General features: G+C 36.4%; 1 protein-coding gene across 3 annotated transcripts; it reads left to right on the plus strand.

Annotated features, from left to right (window-relative positions):
* The first annotated feature begins 5,543 nt into the window (after positions 1-5,543).
* On the plus strand, positions 5,544-15,519 carry LOC132633194 (ERAD-associated E3 ubiquitin-protein ligase component HRD3A). 3 transcript variants are annotated; one of them, XM_060349453.1, is made up of 6 exons: positions 5,544-6,311; positions 9,945-10,433; positions 10,756-10,971; positions 13,592-13,915; positions 14,117-14,359; positions 14,605-14,972. In XM_060349453.1, the coding sequence occupies exons 1-6, from the start codon at positions 5,775-5,777 to the stop codon at positions 14,641-14,643; spliced, it is 1,848 nt and encodes a 615-aa protein (XP_060205436.1). In that variant the 5' UTR covers positions 5,544-5,774; the 3' UTR covers positions 14,644-14,972. The 3 variants fall into 3 exon arrangements, with proteins under 3 accessions (XP_060205436.1, XP_060205437.1, XP_060205435.1); XM_060349452.1 differs by lacking the exon at positions 14,605-14,972 and adding an exon at positions 14,991-15,519 and having other exon boundaries at positions 5,546-6,311; XM_060349454.1 differs by lacking the exons at positions 10,756-10,971; positions 14,605-14,972 and adding an exon at positions 14,991-15,519.
* Positions 15,520-16,242: the final 723 nt, after the last annotated feature.

Raw genomic sequence — 16,242 nt, forward strand, 5'->3', positions numbered from 1 at the left:
TTATTCCCGTCTCTGCATATTGCTTTACGATTGATTCTCACGTGATTAAGGAATAGCATGTGTAATTTTTATTTTATTTTATGTACTTGCTTTACACCTCGTAAATGCTTATTTTTCCTAACTAAAGAAAAGGAAATTATGGGTACAGTACTATTTATAGTGATTGTTTACAACAACTCTGTTAATCATAATTTTTAATTTTGAGTCCTTGTTTCGGTATAAGAAATTTTTGGTTATCCACAGAAATGTGTTATTAAATTAGTCTGTTGACCTAATAAGTTAAGTAAATATCCTAAATGATATATTTGCTTGGATTATTATATTGAAACGTTATATTGGTATGTAGTTTCATTTGTTTGTACAACTTTGGTTTGTATTTAGTTTACTGGAATTTCTAATACTTAGTATTTATTTTGCTTTGTTTGTGTCATTTCATTCGAAGATATGGATAACTCTCAAAGTAAGTTTGGATTAAAATCCAATTATGAAGACATATGTTTGATTGATTCTGCTACCACACACACGATCTTCAAGGACAAGAAATATTTTTCTCATTTACTTATGAGTAAGGCAAATGTTAATACCATTTCTGGTAGTACTAATTTGATTGAAGGCTCCAGAAGAGCCGCCATAATTTTGCCTAAGGGAACAAAACTCATTATAAAGGATGCCATGTTCTCTCCTAAGTCCAGAAGGAACTTATTAAGTTTTAAAGATATCCGTCAAAATGGATACCATGTTAAAACAATGGATGAGATGAATCTTGAATATATTGGTATCACCAAGGATGTCTCTGGCCAGAAAGTTGTTATAGAAAAGTTTCCTGCTTTGTCTTCTGGCTTATATTGGACAAAAATTGGAGTAATTGAGGCACATTCTGTCGTAAACTAGAAGTTTATGGACTCCAATACGTTTGTACTTTGGCATGATCGATTGGGACACCCTAGATCTATAATGATGAGACGAATTATAGAAAATTCAAATGGGCATCCATTAAAGAACCTGAAGATTCTTTTAAACAATGAATTTTCTTGCCCTTCTTGTTATCAAGGCAAGTTAATTATTAGGCCATCACCTACAAAGGTTGAGTTTGAATCCCCTGAATTTTTGGAACGTATACATGGGGATATTTGTGGACCAATTCACCCCCCGAGTGGGTCATTTAGATATTTTATGGTCCTAATAGATGCTTCTTCTAGATGGTCTCATGTGTGCCTACTGTTATCTCGCAACCTGGCGTTTGCGAAATTATTGGCACAAATAATTCGATTACGGGCACAATTTCCTGATAATCTGATAAAGTCTATTCGCCTTGATAATGCTGCAAAGTTTTCATCCCAAACATTTAATGATTATTGTTTATCAATTGGGATAAGAGTTGAACATTGTGTAGCTCATGTTCACACTCAAAATGGCCTTGCAGAGTCATTAATTAAACGTTTGCAGTTGATTGCAAGACCATTACTCATGAAAACGAGGTTGCCCACGACTGTCTGGGGTCACGCTATTTTGCATGCAGCAACACTCGTTCGTCTCAGACCGACAAACTATCATAAATTTTCTCCGTTGCAATTGGTTTTGGGTCAAGAACCTAATATATCCCATCTAAGAATTTTTGGATGTGCCTGAAGTACCACCACATCGCACCAAGATGGGTCCCCAAAGAAGATTAGGAATATATGTTGGGTTTGAATCGCCCTCCATTATTCGCTACCTTGAACCATTAACCGGAGATTTGTTCACTGCTCGATTTGCAGATTGTCAATTTGATGAGACAATTTTCCCAAAATTAGGGGGAGAGAATAATGAAATAAAAAGGGAAATTTTGTGGAATAATTCATCATTGTCTCATCTTGTTCCACGTGCTTCTATTTGTGAGCAAGAGGTTCAAAAGATTATTCACTTACAGAAAATAGCAAATCAAATGCCAGACGCATTTACAGATTTGAAAAGGATTACCAAATCACATATCCCTGCAGAGAATGTCCCGATTCGGATTGATGTCCATGTAGGACCATCTACTAGTGTCATAGCAAACGAGTCTAAAGCACGCCAGAAGCGTGGTAGACCATTGGGTTCTAAGGATCGAAATCCTAGAAAAAGAAAAACAAATGGTCAAGATGACACTACGAAAGAACCTCATAAAGAAATTCGAGATTTGAGCAATAGTGATATTCTTGAAGAAATCAATGAGCCTGAGACTCAAGAAAATGAGGAAATATCAATTAATCCAATTAATGTTGGGACTAATTTGAATAGATCGGAAATAAATGTGGATTATGTCTTTGCCTATAATGTTGCAACAAGAATTATGCAAGATAGTGAGGATATTGAACCCCAATCTGTTAAAGAATGCCAAGAAAGACGTGATTGGCCAAAGTGGCAAGAGGCAATTCAATCAGAGTTAAACTTACTTACCAAACGGGAAGTTTTTGGACCTGTAGTCCAAACACCTAATGGCATTAAACCTGTTGGTTATTAATGGGTTTTTGTGCGAAAAAGAAATGAGAAAAATGAGATACAAAGATATAAGGCACGCCTTGTTGCACAAGGATTTTCACAAAGGCCTGGTGTTGATTATGAAGAGACATACTCCCCTGTTATGGATGCAATAACATTACGCTATCTCATTAGTTTCGTTGTCCATGAGAGACTTGAGATGCATTTGATGGATGTGGTTACAGCCTATCTATATGGATCACTTGAAAATGAAATATACATGAAAATTCCTGAAGGATTTAAGATGCCTGAAGCATGTAATTCAAAGTCTCGGGAAATGTATTCAATCAGATTACAAAGATCATTGTATGGTTTGAAGCAATCCGGGCGCATGTGGTATAACCGCCTTAGTGAATATTTGTTAAAGGAAGGCTATACAAATGATGCAATTTGCCCATGTGTTTTTATAAAGAAAGTAATATCGGAGTTTGTTGTACTTGCTGTATATGTTGACGACATAAACCTTATTGGAACTCCTACAGAGCTCAAAAAGGCAATTGATTATTTAAAGAAGGAATTTGAGATGAAAGATCTTGGAAAGACAAAATTATGCCTTGGTTTGCAAATTGAACATTTGACAAATGACATTTTTGTCCATCAATCTGCCTATACAGAGAAAGTGTTGAAACGATTTTATATGGATGAAGCACATCCATTAAGTACTCCGATGGTTGTTCGATCACTTGATGCAAATAAAGATCCGTTCCGACCTCAAGAAAAGAATGAGGAAATTCTTGGTCCAGAAGTACCATATCTTAGTGCAATTGGTGCACTAATGTATCTTGCCAATACCACAAGGCCTGACATAGCATTTTCAGTTAATGTGTTAGCGAGACATAGTTGTGCTCCTACAAGGAGACACTGGAACAGAATTAAACACATATTGAGGTATCTAAAAGGGACTATCGATTTGGGCTTATTTTATTCTAGCAATTGCAGTCCCGATCTTGTTGGTTATGCCGATGCAGGGTATTTATCTGACCCACATAAAGCTAGATCTCAAACAGGCTATGTATTTATTTGTGGGGGCGCTGCCATATCTTGGCGATCTACAAAGCAGTCTATTGTGGCTACCTCATCAAATCATGCTGAGATAATAACTATTCATGAAGCGAGCCGTGAAGTTGTGTGGCTAAGGTCAATGATACATCTCATTCGAGAAAAGTGTGGTTTGAAATGTGATAAAATACCACACAATCTTATATGAAGATAATGCATCATACATTGCCCAATTGAAAGGAGGTTTCATAAAAGGAGATAGAACGAAGCATATTTCACCAAAGTTATTCTTCACACATGATCTCCAGAAGAATGGTGATATTGATGTGCAACAAATCCGTTCAAGTGACAATCCTGCAGATTTGTTCACCAAATCTTTACCAACTTCAACTCTTGAGAAGATGATATTCAAGATTGGAATGCGAAGACTCCGACATCTGAATTTTGTTCTTCGTCAAGGGGAGTGAAATACGTGTTGTACTCTTTTTCCCTTAACCAAGGTTTTGTCCCATTGGATTTTTCTTAGTAAGGTTTTTAATGAGGCAGCTCTCAAAGCATATTACTAGATATGTGTACTCTTTTTCCTTCACTAGGACTTTTTCCCACAGGGTTTTTTTTTTCTAATAAGGTTTTAACGAGACACGTCATCTAATTAATGGACATCCAAGGGGGAGTGTTATGAAATGATAGTGAATGTCCATGTAGTGGAGATAGTGGAGGGAGATAGTGGATGACCAAAGTTATGATGATGTTGCCATGTGAACCCATATGACCATCATTGTAGTAATATATCATTCTCAAGTAATGAGGCTATATATATCCATTCATTCTGTTGATGGATGGCAGAACAAAAATTAGTAAAACAAAGTATTCTTCGTTTCTCTCTCTGTGTGTGAGTCATACTACTTACTTATTTTTAGTGCTTAGTTTTATTTTATAACAGAAAAGAATATATAGTTGAATAATGCCATTCAAATAAATAATGAACCCTTTTAAGTCCAACCTGCATTAACAATTATGAGAACTTGAGGATTTGCTTTTGAGATTATCCTCTTAGTAATGAAATAGGTTGTGGACATCCCTTTTGTATCGAATCTTGTAAAAGATTTATAGAGGCACCTCTATTAAACAATCAAAGGATAGAAGAGGCCGAAAGATCAATTGAGAGAATGAGATATGCACATTATAAATGTGCAGCCAAAAAATTAAATTACCGAAGAGGGATGTTCGAATTTACTTTGCTTTTTCTTCCTGAAGATATGAATGTTCAATTGTTAGAATAAATTGTATAGATTTACACTAGAAAAATTAATTCACCCATCAAGATCTTCTTTATAAGATTTACTCAGTGATGAAACTACTGTTCGGCTTAAGTTAATCAACCTATGCCAAATAAATCGTGGTGATGGAGTTTCATATAACTTTTTGTAAGTTACATAATTATTTTCTTTGACAACGATTTTTCTTTTTTGTACTAAAGCTATAACAGAAAAAGTGATGCCTGAATGTTATTTTAGGAAGAGCATACAATCATGAGAATAATTATACCAATACTCAATTGATATTGCTATGGTGGAATGACACAAAAAAAATAAAGGTGATCAGGAAATGGTGTTACAACAATCAAACTAAAAAAAGAGATACACCAAAGTTTACTCGATAGTAGCATGCTGACTAGAAGAACGTCATAGTATCGGTCAAATAATATGCCTGAGGAGAATTTCTTCAGGAACATCACATATTTTGTTAAGTTCTTATAGAGATATTTTGTGCATACAAATTTTATACTAATATTCCCGCTGTCCCAGAATATTTATCACGTTTCGCTTCTCAAGAGTCAAACTAAATGAATTTTGATCAATATTTTTTAAATGTATTTTTACCATATTTTATTAATAAGAGAGAATTGCAACTTTAGTATTTTTCGTATAATTTTTTAATATTTAATTAATCTTAAAAGAGTAAATTAATTTAATTCACTTTACCTTGAAAATCTCGAAAAGTGAAACCTATAAATATTTTGCGACAGACCGAGTAAGTAATATGGAATCGCGAAACTAGTAAGAGAAAATAAAAACAAAACTATTTGATCTCGTGAAATTAAAATTCCAGGGTGTAGACTTTGTTTTTCTTTCCTTTCTCTTACGTGGCAGGTTCTGAATGGTGCAGGTGACGACCTCCGACGTGGCAACCGAAACACACGATAATACCTTAATCTTCCCGTCTTCTTCAACCCCTTCACCGGAAAATCTAACAAATTCTTCAATAGAAATCCGATGAGAAATCGAAGAACCCGAAAGATAAGCTTGGTTCTCCTACTTCTCACGCTTCTCCCAATTTCTACACTCGGTCGTCAATTAGTTCTCGTCCTCTCTCAAGACGACTTAAAAGAAGCAGCAACCGTTGATTCCACAACCCTAACCGATGACGTGTCAGATACTGGATTCGACGATTTCATTGATTCGGAAGCGAAACCCGATTACGTACTCGATCCCGGGTCATGGAGCCCCATATTCGAACCCGCTATTTCCCCGAGCGATCAACTTGAAGGCGCGTACTATAACGCGGTTAGTAAGATAGTTAAGGCGTATAGTAGAGGTGATGAAAGAGCGATGGAAGAAGCGGCGCGTGAGATTGAAACGGCTGCCGCGAGTGGGCACCCCCACGCGCAGAGTATTTTAGGGTTTTTGTATGGAATGGGCATTGGAAGAGAAAGGAATAAAGCTAAGGCTTTTTTGTATCATCATTTTGCTGCTGAAGGTGGTAATATGCAATCTAAAATGACACTTGCTTACACTTATTCTCGCCAAGAGGTCAGTTTTTTGTGGGTTTTTTTAAAAATATTGACGCCACGTAGCTCATACTTTGAGTTTGTTATTCGATTTAGCTCATATTTGTGTTTTTATACACTACTCCGTTATACACTTTATACAAGGTTGATACATTATGTACAACGCTCTCTCCCCAAGTATAATGTGGTATGACCTAATGAGATTTCAACTTAGGAATGATCACATTTTGTCTGTAATATGTAAAAACCTTGCTTTTTGCGCTTTTGAAACATTCAATGTTACTGATGCATAGTGAGCTCTAATTTGTTTTTGGTTCTTGGTCATCAAGGAAAAAATGTAGTAGTTTTCCTCGGGGACGATTGTGAATTTTGTGTCGAGAGATCTTATAGTTGGGCCGAGGGCCTACCAGAACAGCATCCCTACCCCCAAAAAAGGTAGGGGTAAGGTCTGCGGACATCCTACCCTCCCCGGACCCCACTTGTGGGATTACACTGGGTATGTTGTTGTAGATCTGATAGTTGGCTTTGGTTTCTTGGTTGCAAGGTGATGCGTAAAAAGAAAGAAAAAGAGATGTTAGCAAAGCATGAGCAGGTTCTTTTTTTTTTGAAACTGGTAACTTTGTATTCCTCAGCATTAAGGGTATGCTGGCCACCACCAAAAATTTACACTTTACTGAAAAAGAAATACTTACAGTAATCCTAAAAAGTCCACTAACTGAACTTCCTCTTCTACATATTGTTCTTTACACCAAAAACATTTAAATGGGTATGAGCAGGTTCTAGTTCTGGTGAATTTGGAGCTCTGCTGTGGGGACACGAACTTGCATTTATATAACACTAGTTAATATGACGGCGCTTCGTACGGCCATAAAAAAATAATAAATTCATAATACAAAAGGGAATAAACCTCTATTCTGCAATGTCTTTCTTTAAGAACTTGTAGATTGCTAAATAGCTCTTTTGTCCTTAAATATTTCAACTAATCTAGAAGCTTCGACAAAATTTATATATATAAAATTTAGGTAATAGTAAAATTTATGTGGCACCTTCCATAGATGAGGCTCCTTTTGATTCCAAAACTTTCTATACTATCAAATTCAAGACTGTTTTTGTTTAAATCTGAATTATAGTAAATGATAACTCTCTAACGATTGTGTTTTTCATGGTTATGCACTTCGCTAATCCCAACACCCTCCCCCACTCAAAATATCACTTTCTTTAGATATAAAAATGGGAATCATAACCAATTTCATTTAAATCCCAAAACAAAATATGATTATCATCTAATCCACGACTTAGAAGAAAAAGGTGAACACATTGTGATAAGATCGACACATAAAACTTAGCCTCAATTTTTGCGGGACAGGAGAAGTTGTAACTTGTAAGTTCATAAAGGTGTGAGTAGTAATACATCCCTTCTCAAATTTATTTGGTGCTTTGAGAATTCATTTGCCAACTTTCTACTAACTTTTCATGAAAATATTATTTACCGTCATATATATACTTCTTTTTTATTTTTGTTTCTTATTTTTGCAATTGTTGGCCACTTTTTATTTAAATTGTGTTAAGGTTTGTAGATGAATAGTAAAAACTATATAGTTCAACTAACATAAGAGAAATAATGTGACACTCGGTTATACACTTTGCAAAAAAACATGTAATTTTTTTTGTATTGCTTCAAGCTCAAGTTCTTTCTTCCCTTTTGCTGAACTTCACAATTCATCTACCCTTACAGAAAAGTTAAACAATCTTCCGCTCATTTAGGTAAGCTAAGTGCAATTAAAAAAAAAAAAACTCAGTAGAGAGAATATCATGCTTGCCCTCTCTTTATTCAGAACTAACAAACTCTAACAAAATATTCAAGAGTGTGGAACAGCCGCACCCTCTTCACTCAAGGTTTACTATCAACTATATTAATCGGTTCTCCACAAACAGGGTTAAGTGGTAATCTCCGATGACCATTGCAGACGGGCTGCTCCAATGCTCCGGGGGAACTATGCTAGTCCAACTTACATTCTTTGATAGAGTGTATTGGTACTGAGAACTGCTAGGAATTCTTCATGATCTAATGGCTTCAATCTCTTTGGAGGCAAAAGCAAAAATTGACTAATTAAGGTCCTGGGCCAACACAATATTAATTGGGAATTATTTGACCTGTTTTTCTTGCAACTACTTCAATAGAATTTGAGCCAAACATCAGAAGGTAATGGACAATTAACGATCAGTGCATGCTATAGTCACATGCATTCTATGACATAATGGCTCCTTTACCCTTCTCTTTCTTAGGATTAGAGAATTAGAGGGTCATCTTTTAGCAAATTGACGACGCAAAATGTACATTTTGTCGATTATACCTCCGCGTGGGAGTTTACTCACATTAGCGGTTTCAAACCTGAATAAAGAAATGGGGTTAATAACGAGCTATTAAAACTATTTGGCAAAATGAAGAACATAATGCTTACGGAAAAGTGGATCAAACCGAAAGAGGTGTGTGTAACACCCTTCTCCTCTCAACGCTCGTTGTACAGTTTGGTTGCACTGTCCCTTCCACTTCGCTCTGTCAAATTCCCTCCACCGATGTCAGTGTATTGATCAAATTTGAAACAAAATATATATGTACAGTTAAAGATAGGAGACCCGATCAAATGGACATGGAGAAATCGTCCCTCTGCAGGTGCGTGGAGAATGTCCTGTTGGAAGAGAACTACTTGTTGACGGCATTCGTGTTTCTTGAAAATGACCGTGACGATCAGGCAGTTGGTCTCAAAAAGTTCTAAGTTCTTTATCTGATCCTCCGCAATTTCCTCCCCGTCAGATCTCTCGCTTTGAGGAAGTGCCTTTTTGAGGACGGGATAAATAGAAGAAGCAACTGTTCTGTGCTTAAAGAGACTGTTGAGAACGAACAAATACCGGATGCGACTGTTAGGGTGGGAAAAGAAACCGATTGAGAAATAGATAATAAATGAAAAAAGAGGAGAAAAAGGCAAAAATAAAATAAAATAGATAAATAGAATTCCTGGTCTGCGGGCTTGCCACGTCACTGGGCCTATGTTTTTTTTTTGTTGATGAAATAAGATGTTGTATTAGGAAGGCATCAAGTAGATGCATGTTACATACACAAAAGAATCATGGTTAATTCCTGAGAACAAAAACTTCAAATCTAAATCAGGGAGTTAACCAGAAAGCAAAAATATGGTCTCTGAGCCATATTGATGGAGCTAATGAAGTCTAAAAGGGGTAATATGTCATTTACAGGGGATAGATTGCTCCAACTGAAAATATTAAAAAGACAGAAAGATTTTAGACTACGGCTTGGAGTTGAGATACCATCAAAACATCGGCGATTCCTTTCCTTCCAAATACTCCAAAAGATACCTGCAGGAATCATCTCCCAGGTCTTCTTGATGGAACTATCAACTTCTTTTAGGTTCCAACTTTCCACTGCTTCTTTGGCATTCTGAGGAATAGACCAGTTGATACCAGAGATCATCTGCTGGGCCAATGTCCTGCAATTATATATATATATATATATATATATATATATATATATATATATATAGATTCTTATGTTTGAGTGTGGGTTGTTCTATTTTCTGTTGCAGTTAATAGAAAAGATTATATTTTCTCATCTATGCTGATTGTTTGTTTGCGGCAGATGCATGATAAAGCTGTAAAGTTGTATGCCGAATTGGCAGAGGTAGCCATTAACAGTTTCCTGATATCAAAGGACTCACCTGTGATTGAACCAGTGAGGATACACAGTGGAGCGGAGGAAAATAAGGAAGCCTTGAGGAAGTCGCGAGGTGAGGAGGATGAGGACTTCCAGATTTTGGAATACCAGGCACAAAAAGGGAACGCTGGCGCGATGTATAGAATTGGGATATTCTACTACTTTGGATTAAGGGGAGTACGACGTGATCACACCAAGGCGTTATCATGGTTTCTGAAGGCAGTGGAGAAGGGTGAGGCAAGATCTATGGAACTTCTTGGGGAAATATATGCAAGAGGAGCTGGAGTTGAAAGGAACTTTACCAAGGCATTAGAGTGGCTTACTCTTGCATCCAAGCAACAACTTTATTCTGCTTACAATGGTTTGGGCTATCTCTATGTCAAAGGATATGGAGTGGAAAAGAACTACACTAAGGTAAAACTCCATTCTTTCGTTGCTGTTTTTGGACAAGGTAAATGCACAGAGGGTTTTTCATCTTTTGTTCCCCATATAAATAATAGCATAAACTTGGATCTCCTTTTCTCTATCCATGGGTTTGCCTTAACCTTTAACACCATACTGTTCTTAGCTCGCTGATTTGTTCATTTTCATGGGATTGCTGCTTGTATCTATTCACCGTTTTAGAGTACTGATTTTCTTCTCTAACTTTTTCACGAGGATTACTCTTTTATGTTTGCTATAGCCTCTATCGAAAACTTTGTCTAGTATTCAGTATGTCGGTAGCTCTCTGTTGCAGGCAAAAGAGTATTTTGAGAAGGCTGCAGACAATGAAGAGGCTGGTGGATTATACAACCTTGGAGTAATGTATCTTAAAGGAATTGGGGTGAAGAGGGATGTGAAAGTAGCGTCCAAATATTTTATAACGGCTTTTGATGCTGGTCAACCAAAAGCATTTTATCAACTGGCGAAAATGTTCCAAACTGGTGTAGGTCTTAAGAAGAATGTTCCTCTGGTGAGTCAAATGCAGTTTGTTATCTACTCATACATTTACTGGGATTTATTGACCTTATATCAGTATCTTATGTTTTACTTTCTCATGAATGAACTTGGTTGTTGGTTGCAACATACAAGACTTGTTTACTTTATGGCACTTTTAAAAAAAAGGGAAAAGGTCCATATATGCCCCTCAACTAGTCGAAATTGCACGTATTTGCCCGTCGTTTAAAGGTCGGTTCACTCATGCCCTTAACGTTACGTTTTGGTTCACCCATGCCCTTGCGTTAACGGAAACCTGACAAAAATATTGGAGAGCAAATTTGTGCAGTTCCCCATAGTATAGGGGCATATTTGATCCACTGAAATTCCTAAATATTATGGCACAAAAACAACAATATGGCACAAAATATCACTGCATTCCAAAACATAGAAAACATTTGCAATTACAATCCATGCATCCACCATACGTTACATCTAAATTATACAACTAAAAGATCAAATGCAATTACAACCATCTTTTAAAGATTTGTTTTCACAAACAAGAGCACCATTTTAGCTTTTCAAAAGATTTGTTTTACTAATGATAATATTTTCTTCTTTTTTCAATATGTTGATGACCTGGATAGTTCTTTCTAGATATTTTTCGTCTTCCCAGTCCCAATATCTATACGATAATGCATGCAACAACTGTTGCACAAAACATAAACATAAAAAAATTTCATTACAGATCTGCCACAATAAGTTCATAAGGAAAAAGAGATAACTTACATTAGACTTATGACACCTGAAAAAACGTCTCCCACAGTGCTGAAATTTTGATAGCAATAATAGAGAGAATATTACATTTTAGGGATTTATATGGTCTTACATAAAATTTAATGTGGTCTGGCCCTTTCGCGAATTCAACGCATAACATAAATTTAGTAGAATTATTTGGAGTCCATGATGTGAGATGGAGTGACGAACCCTTCCACAACTATTTGAAGAACTCGAAGCTTCCGACATTTCATAAACAAGTGAAATAATAAGAGAGCAAAGTGTAGGTTGCATGATAAGTGTGGAGTTTCAAAATGCAGTACCAAAAAATCATTGGCTAGCATAAAGTGCACTATAAAAAAAATCTAAGAACTATCGGTACAATATGCAGTTGTTGCATGCATTATCGTGTAGATATTGGGACTGGGAAGACGAAAAATATCTAGAAAGAACTATCCAGGTCATCAACATATTGAAAAAAGAAGAAGATATTATCATTAGTAGAACAAATCTTTTGAAAAGGTAAAATGGTGCTCTTGTTTGTGAAAACAATCTTTAAAAGATGGTTGTAATTGCATTTGATCTTTTAGTTGTATAATTTAGATGTAATGTAATGGTGGATGCATGGATTATAATTGCAAATGTTTTTTATGTTTTGGAATGCAGTGATATTTTGTGCCATATTGTTGTTTTTGTGCCATAATAGTTAGGAATTTCAGTGGATCAAATATGCCCTTATACTATGCGGAACTGCACAAATTTGCGCTCCAATATTTTTGTCAGGTTTCCGTTAATTCAAGGGCATGGGTGAACCAAAACGTAACGTTAAGGGCATGAGTGAACCGACCTTTAAACGACGGGCAAATACGTGCAATTTCGAATAGTTGAGGGGCATATATGGACCTTTGCGTGTGCCTCGGGTTTGGTGGCTAGTTGTGCTAAATGACCTTATTTGAAAACTGGTTTCAAATCCCGAAGTAGAGTCTCTTAGCCATGTATTCATCATGATCATTTTGACGAGAATAGCTCGATAGAGTAGAGTGGAAATATATTTTCTCCAATCCAATTTATATGTCACTTCTCATTTTGAGACCTTCCAAACTATTTGACACCAATATATTGATAATATTTTGGTACAACTAACAACTTCCAAGAATTTTATTCCATTTAACTCTTCACTATCTAAAACTTTGATGTGAGGCTTTCTATATGAAACTAACTATGTTACTCCTTTCAATTTGTTTGTTTGGTTTTGACTTGGCACGGAGTTTAATAAAGTAAAGAAGACTTTTGAATCGTGTAGTCTTAAACTAAAGATATGTAGAATGCCCTTTAGTCTTGTGGTCTTAAACATCCCATATGGAAAGTTGAATTAGAGAGCTGGCAAAAAAGGGAAGAGGCATTCTTTTTGAAACGGACTAAAAAGGAAAGTAAGACAAACAAATTGAAACGGAGCGAGTAATATTTTTTTCTTCTATTACGACTAATATAATGAACAATTAAAGTAAATTCTTAAATTCTGTGTCCTATCAAAACTGGCATATAAAATGGAATGTACTGAGTAATTGTTCTCTACTGAGAAATATTCCGTCATATCTTTTGTTCCTTTTTTTTTGGTAAAGTGGAGATAGCTCTGTGTAGAGTCGTGGATGGATTCTGTAAAGGTGCGACCTCACATAGCTTTCAAGGCTATACTCCTTTATCTGAGAAAAAAGGAGAGAAGCATGATATAATAGTTGCTGAAGCTTTTATGTGTACACTGATAAATTCTAAGAAGTGTATTTGTCTTCTTAAGTTGCATAAAATAAGGATGATTTTTTTTTTACCTTTTTGCCCTTTTGTGGCCCTTCCCCCTTTTAACATGCCCTCCATTGTTTCAGGCATCTGCCTTGTACAAACTAGTTGCAGAACGTGGGCCATGGAGTTCTTTGTCTAGATGGGCACTAGAGTCGTATTTGAGAGGAGATGTGGGCAGGGCTTTCCTTCTATATTCGAGAATGGCAGAGTTAGGCTATGAGATCGCACAAAGTAATGCTGCATGGATCCTTGACAAATATGGAGAAAAAAGCATGTGTTTGGGAGAATCTGGAATTTGCAGTGATGAAGAGAGGCATCAACGCTCGCATGCCCTGTGGTGGCAAGCTTCAGAGCAGGGTAATGAACATGCTGCGTTGCTTATTGGAGATGCATATTACTATGGTCGGGTATGTTACGTTATATTCAGTAGAAGTAGCCTTAAGTTGTTTATCTTATTCTAATATCTTCACATATTACTATGGTCAGGTATGTTTGTTTACATTCAGTAGTAGTAGCCTTAAGTTGTTTATCTTTATTGTAATCTTTCCTTGGCTTGACTTGCTCATTAATGAAGTGATGTAAGACTGTTCGTCTGTTTCTTTTTATAGGGTACTGAGCGGGACTATGACCGTGCAGCTGAGGCATATATGCATGCAAAATCACAATCTAATGCTCAAGCTATGTTTAATCTGGGTTACATGCATGAGCATGGCCAAGGACTGCCTTTTGATCTTCATCTTGCCAAACGTTACTATGATCAAGCATTAGAAGTTGATCGTTCTGCAAAGTTGCCTGTAACATTGGCCCTTGCAAGCTTGTGGATAAGGAAAAACTACGCCGATAGTATCCTGGTAAATCTTTCCTCCATTTCTCTCACCCGCATACAAATGTGTACACATGCACACATACTTGATTGTTCATTTTCTGTTTCAGTACCTCTTGCTACTTTGCACTCATATACTTGTTGGATGGTCCCTTGTTTCCCTGGTTAAAACTGTGACAGAGAGAAGACTAATCAGTTAATTTCACCAGTACTTAGGTTCAGAAATATGAGGCTTCTCTGATTGTCTGTGGCACTTGCCTTTGGCATTTGCAGAATATGATTGGATTCCCTTGGAGTATAAAAGAACCTTGAGTCGTATTGAACCAAAGTTTGCGGGAGCTATGAAATGCAGATCATTTTCCACATTTGCTTACTGGGGAATGGTGGTTCTAATAATCACCCTAATTGGGTTTTGCATGTGTATCGAGTGTGGATGAACTGAATGTAATACAGGAGACTTTTTAGAGTCCGGAAGAAGAAAAAGCACAATCCAAAACCTAATCATACTCCAATTTTTACTGGCACCTTACTTGCGAAGTGGAGGGGCTGTAGTAACTGTTCTCGAGTTTAACAGAAAGAAATAGTAGAAATATTGATCTTTATCTTTTTACATTGATACTTTGATTGATATCGGCCCATTTTTTTTTTTTTTTTTGTAGGTTCACGTTATTGATTCTTTACCAGAAGTTTATCCCAAAGTGGAAGCGTGGGTGGAGGATGTCCTAATGGAAGAAGGAAATGCAACAATTCTGACCCTCTTTGTATGCCTTCTAACGGTGCTTTATCTTCGTGAGAGACAACGCAGGAATGTAGCTGCTGCTGGAGAGGTTGCCTTCCCTCATCAACTTGGTGATCAAGGTGTGCCTGTAGGCAATTAAATCTGCTTCCAGATAGATTCCATTCTCATGTCCTCTCCAAGTGGAACAGATGAATTCTTTTGCAGAAAAATATGTAGAAATTTTTTCTTGTTTTGGTCATAGAGAGCTGCCCTTTTGTTTTGGGCAATGTTATATATTTGTCATACACATTGACTAATAGGATATAGTGGAAGATCGTCACAACGTGTTTTCTTTTGCTCGTTTGTAGTACAGTATAGATTTCAGTACTTTATTATCCTTGTTGTATCTTATTCAAGTGTTGCTGGTTCTACCATACGGTACAATAAAAAAAATCTACTCCATTTTCTCTCGTTTGTTTTGGGGCGGGGAAATTTGTGAGAGCATTTCCCCTCTTTAACTACTATATTTGTATACTTACTAGATCTTCATTGTTCTTGCATGTCGCGGGAAATTATTTTCTGAAACGTAATGAGAGAGAGTTTTAACCCCTCTTGTAGGACGTGAAGTTTGTTAATATCAGGAGTGCTATTATACGAGTAGTATTTATGGTGACAACCTCTATGTTGACACTCCTAGATACCAACTTCACAAAATGTCAAATTTGATAATCCGCTTGGCAAATTCATGAGCTATGTTACTCAAAAAATCTAGGAGATTCTTTTCCATTTGTCTAAGTTTTGTCCTACCATTAGGTGATTTAAGTTTGGTGGATAGAGTTATTCTATACTTATGCAAACTCTACTTATGTGGACGGGTGGCAAGTGATACCCGGTGAAATGAGGTTTACACGGATATCACTGACCAAACAAAAAAAAAAAATCACAAGCTATCTTAACTTCTGAATTGCCTAATTAGGTCAGAGATTATGTGTTACACTAAAGGCAGTTAAATTGCCTAAATGTTCACTGGTCCTGGTTCATAACTTCGTGTAGCATGACTAACCTTGTCCGTTTTCTTTTTAAATTGTCCCACAGATGTTGCTCATTTCTATTCAATCATAAGCTTTAAGACGTTCTGAATGCCACAGAAAGTATTTATATAATTCTCTTTTTATTACCTATTATCTATTGAA

The sequence above is a fragment of the Lycium barbarum genome, chromosome 3, assembly GCF_019175385.1.
Source record: "Lycium barbarum isolate Lr01 chromosome 3, ASM1917538v2, whole genome shotgun sequence".
Classification (NCBI taxonomy): domain Eukaryota; kingdom Viridiplantae; phylum Streptophyta; class Magnoliopsida; order Solanales; family Solanaceae; genus Lycium; species Lycium barbarum.

Bases quoted from the DNA above. Each gene is read 5' to 3' on its own strand.
- LOC132633194 (XM_060349452.1), top strand. From the start codon at position 5,775: ATGAGAAATCGAAGAACCCGAAAGATAAGCTTGGTTCTCCTACTTCTC. The intron at 10,972-13,591 runs GTGAGTCAAATG...CCATTGTTTCAG, and splicing joins TTAAGAAGAATGTTCCTCTG to GCATCTGCCTTGTACAAACT. The intron at 13,916-14,116 runs GTATGTTACGTT...TTCTTTTTATAG, and splicing joins ATGCATATTACTATGGTCGG to GGTACTGAGCGGGACTATGA.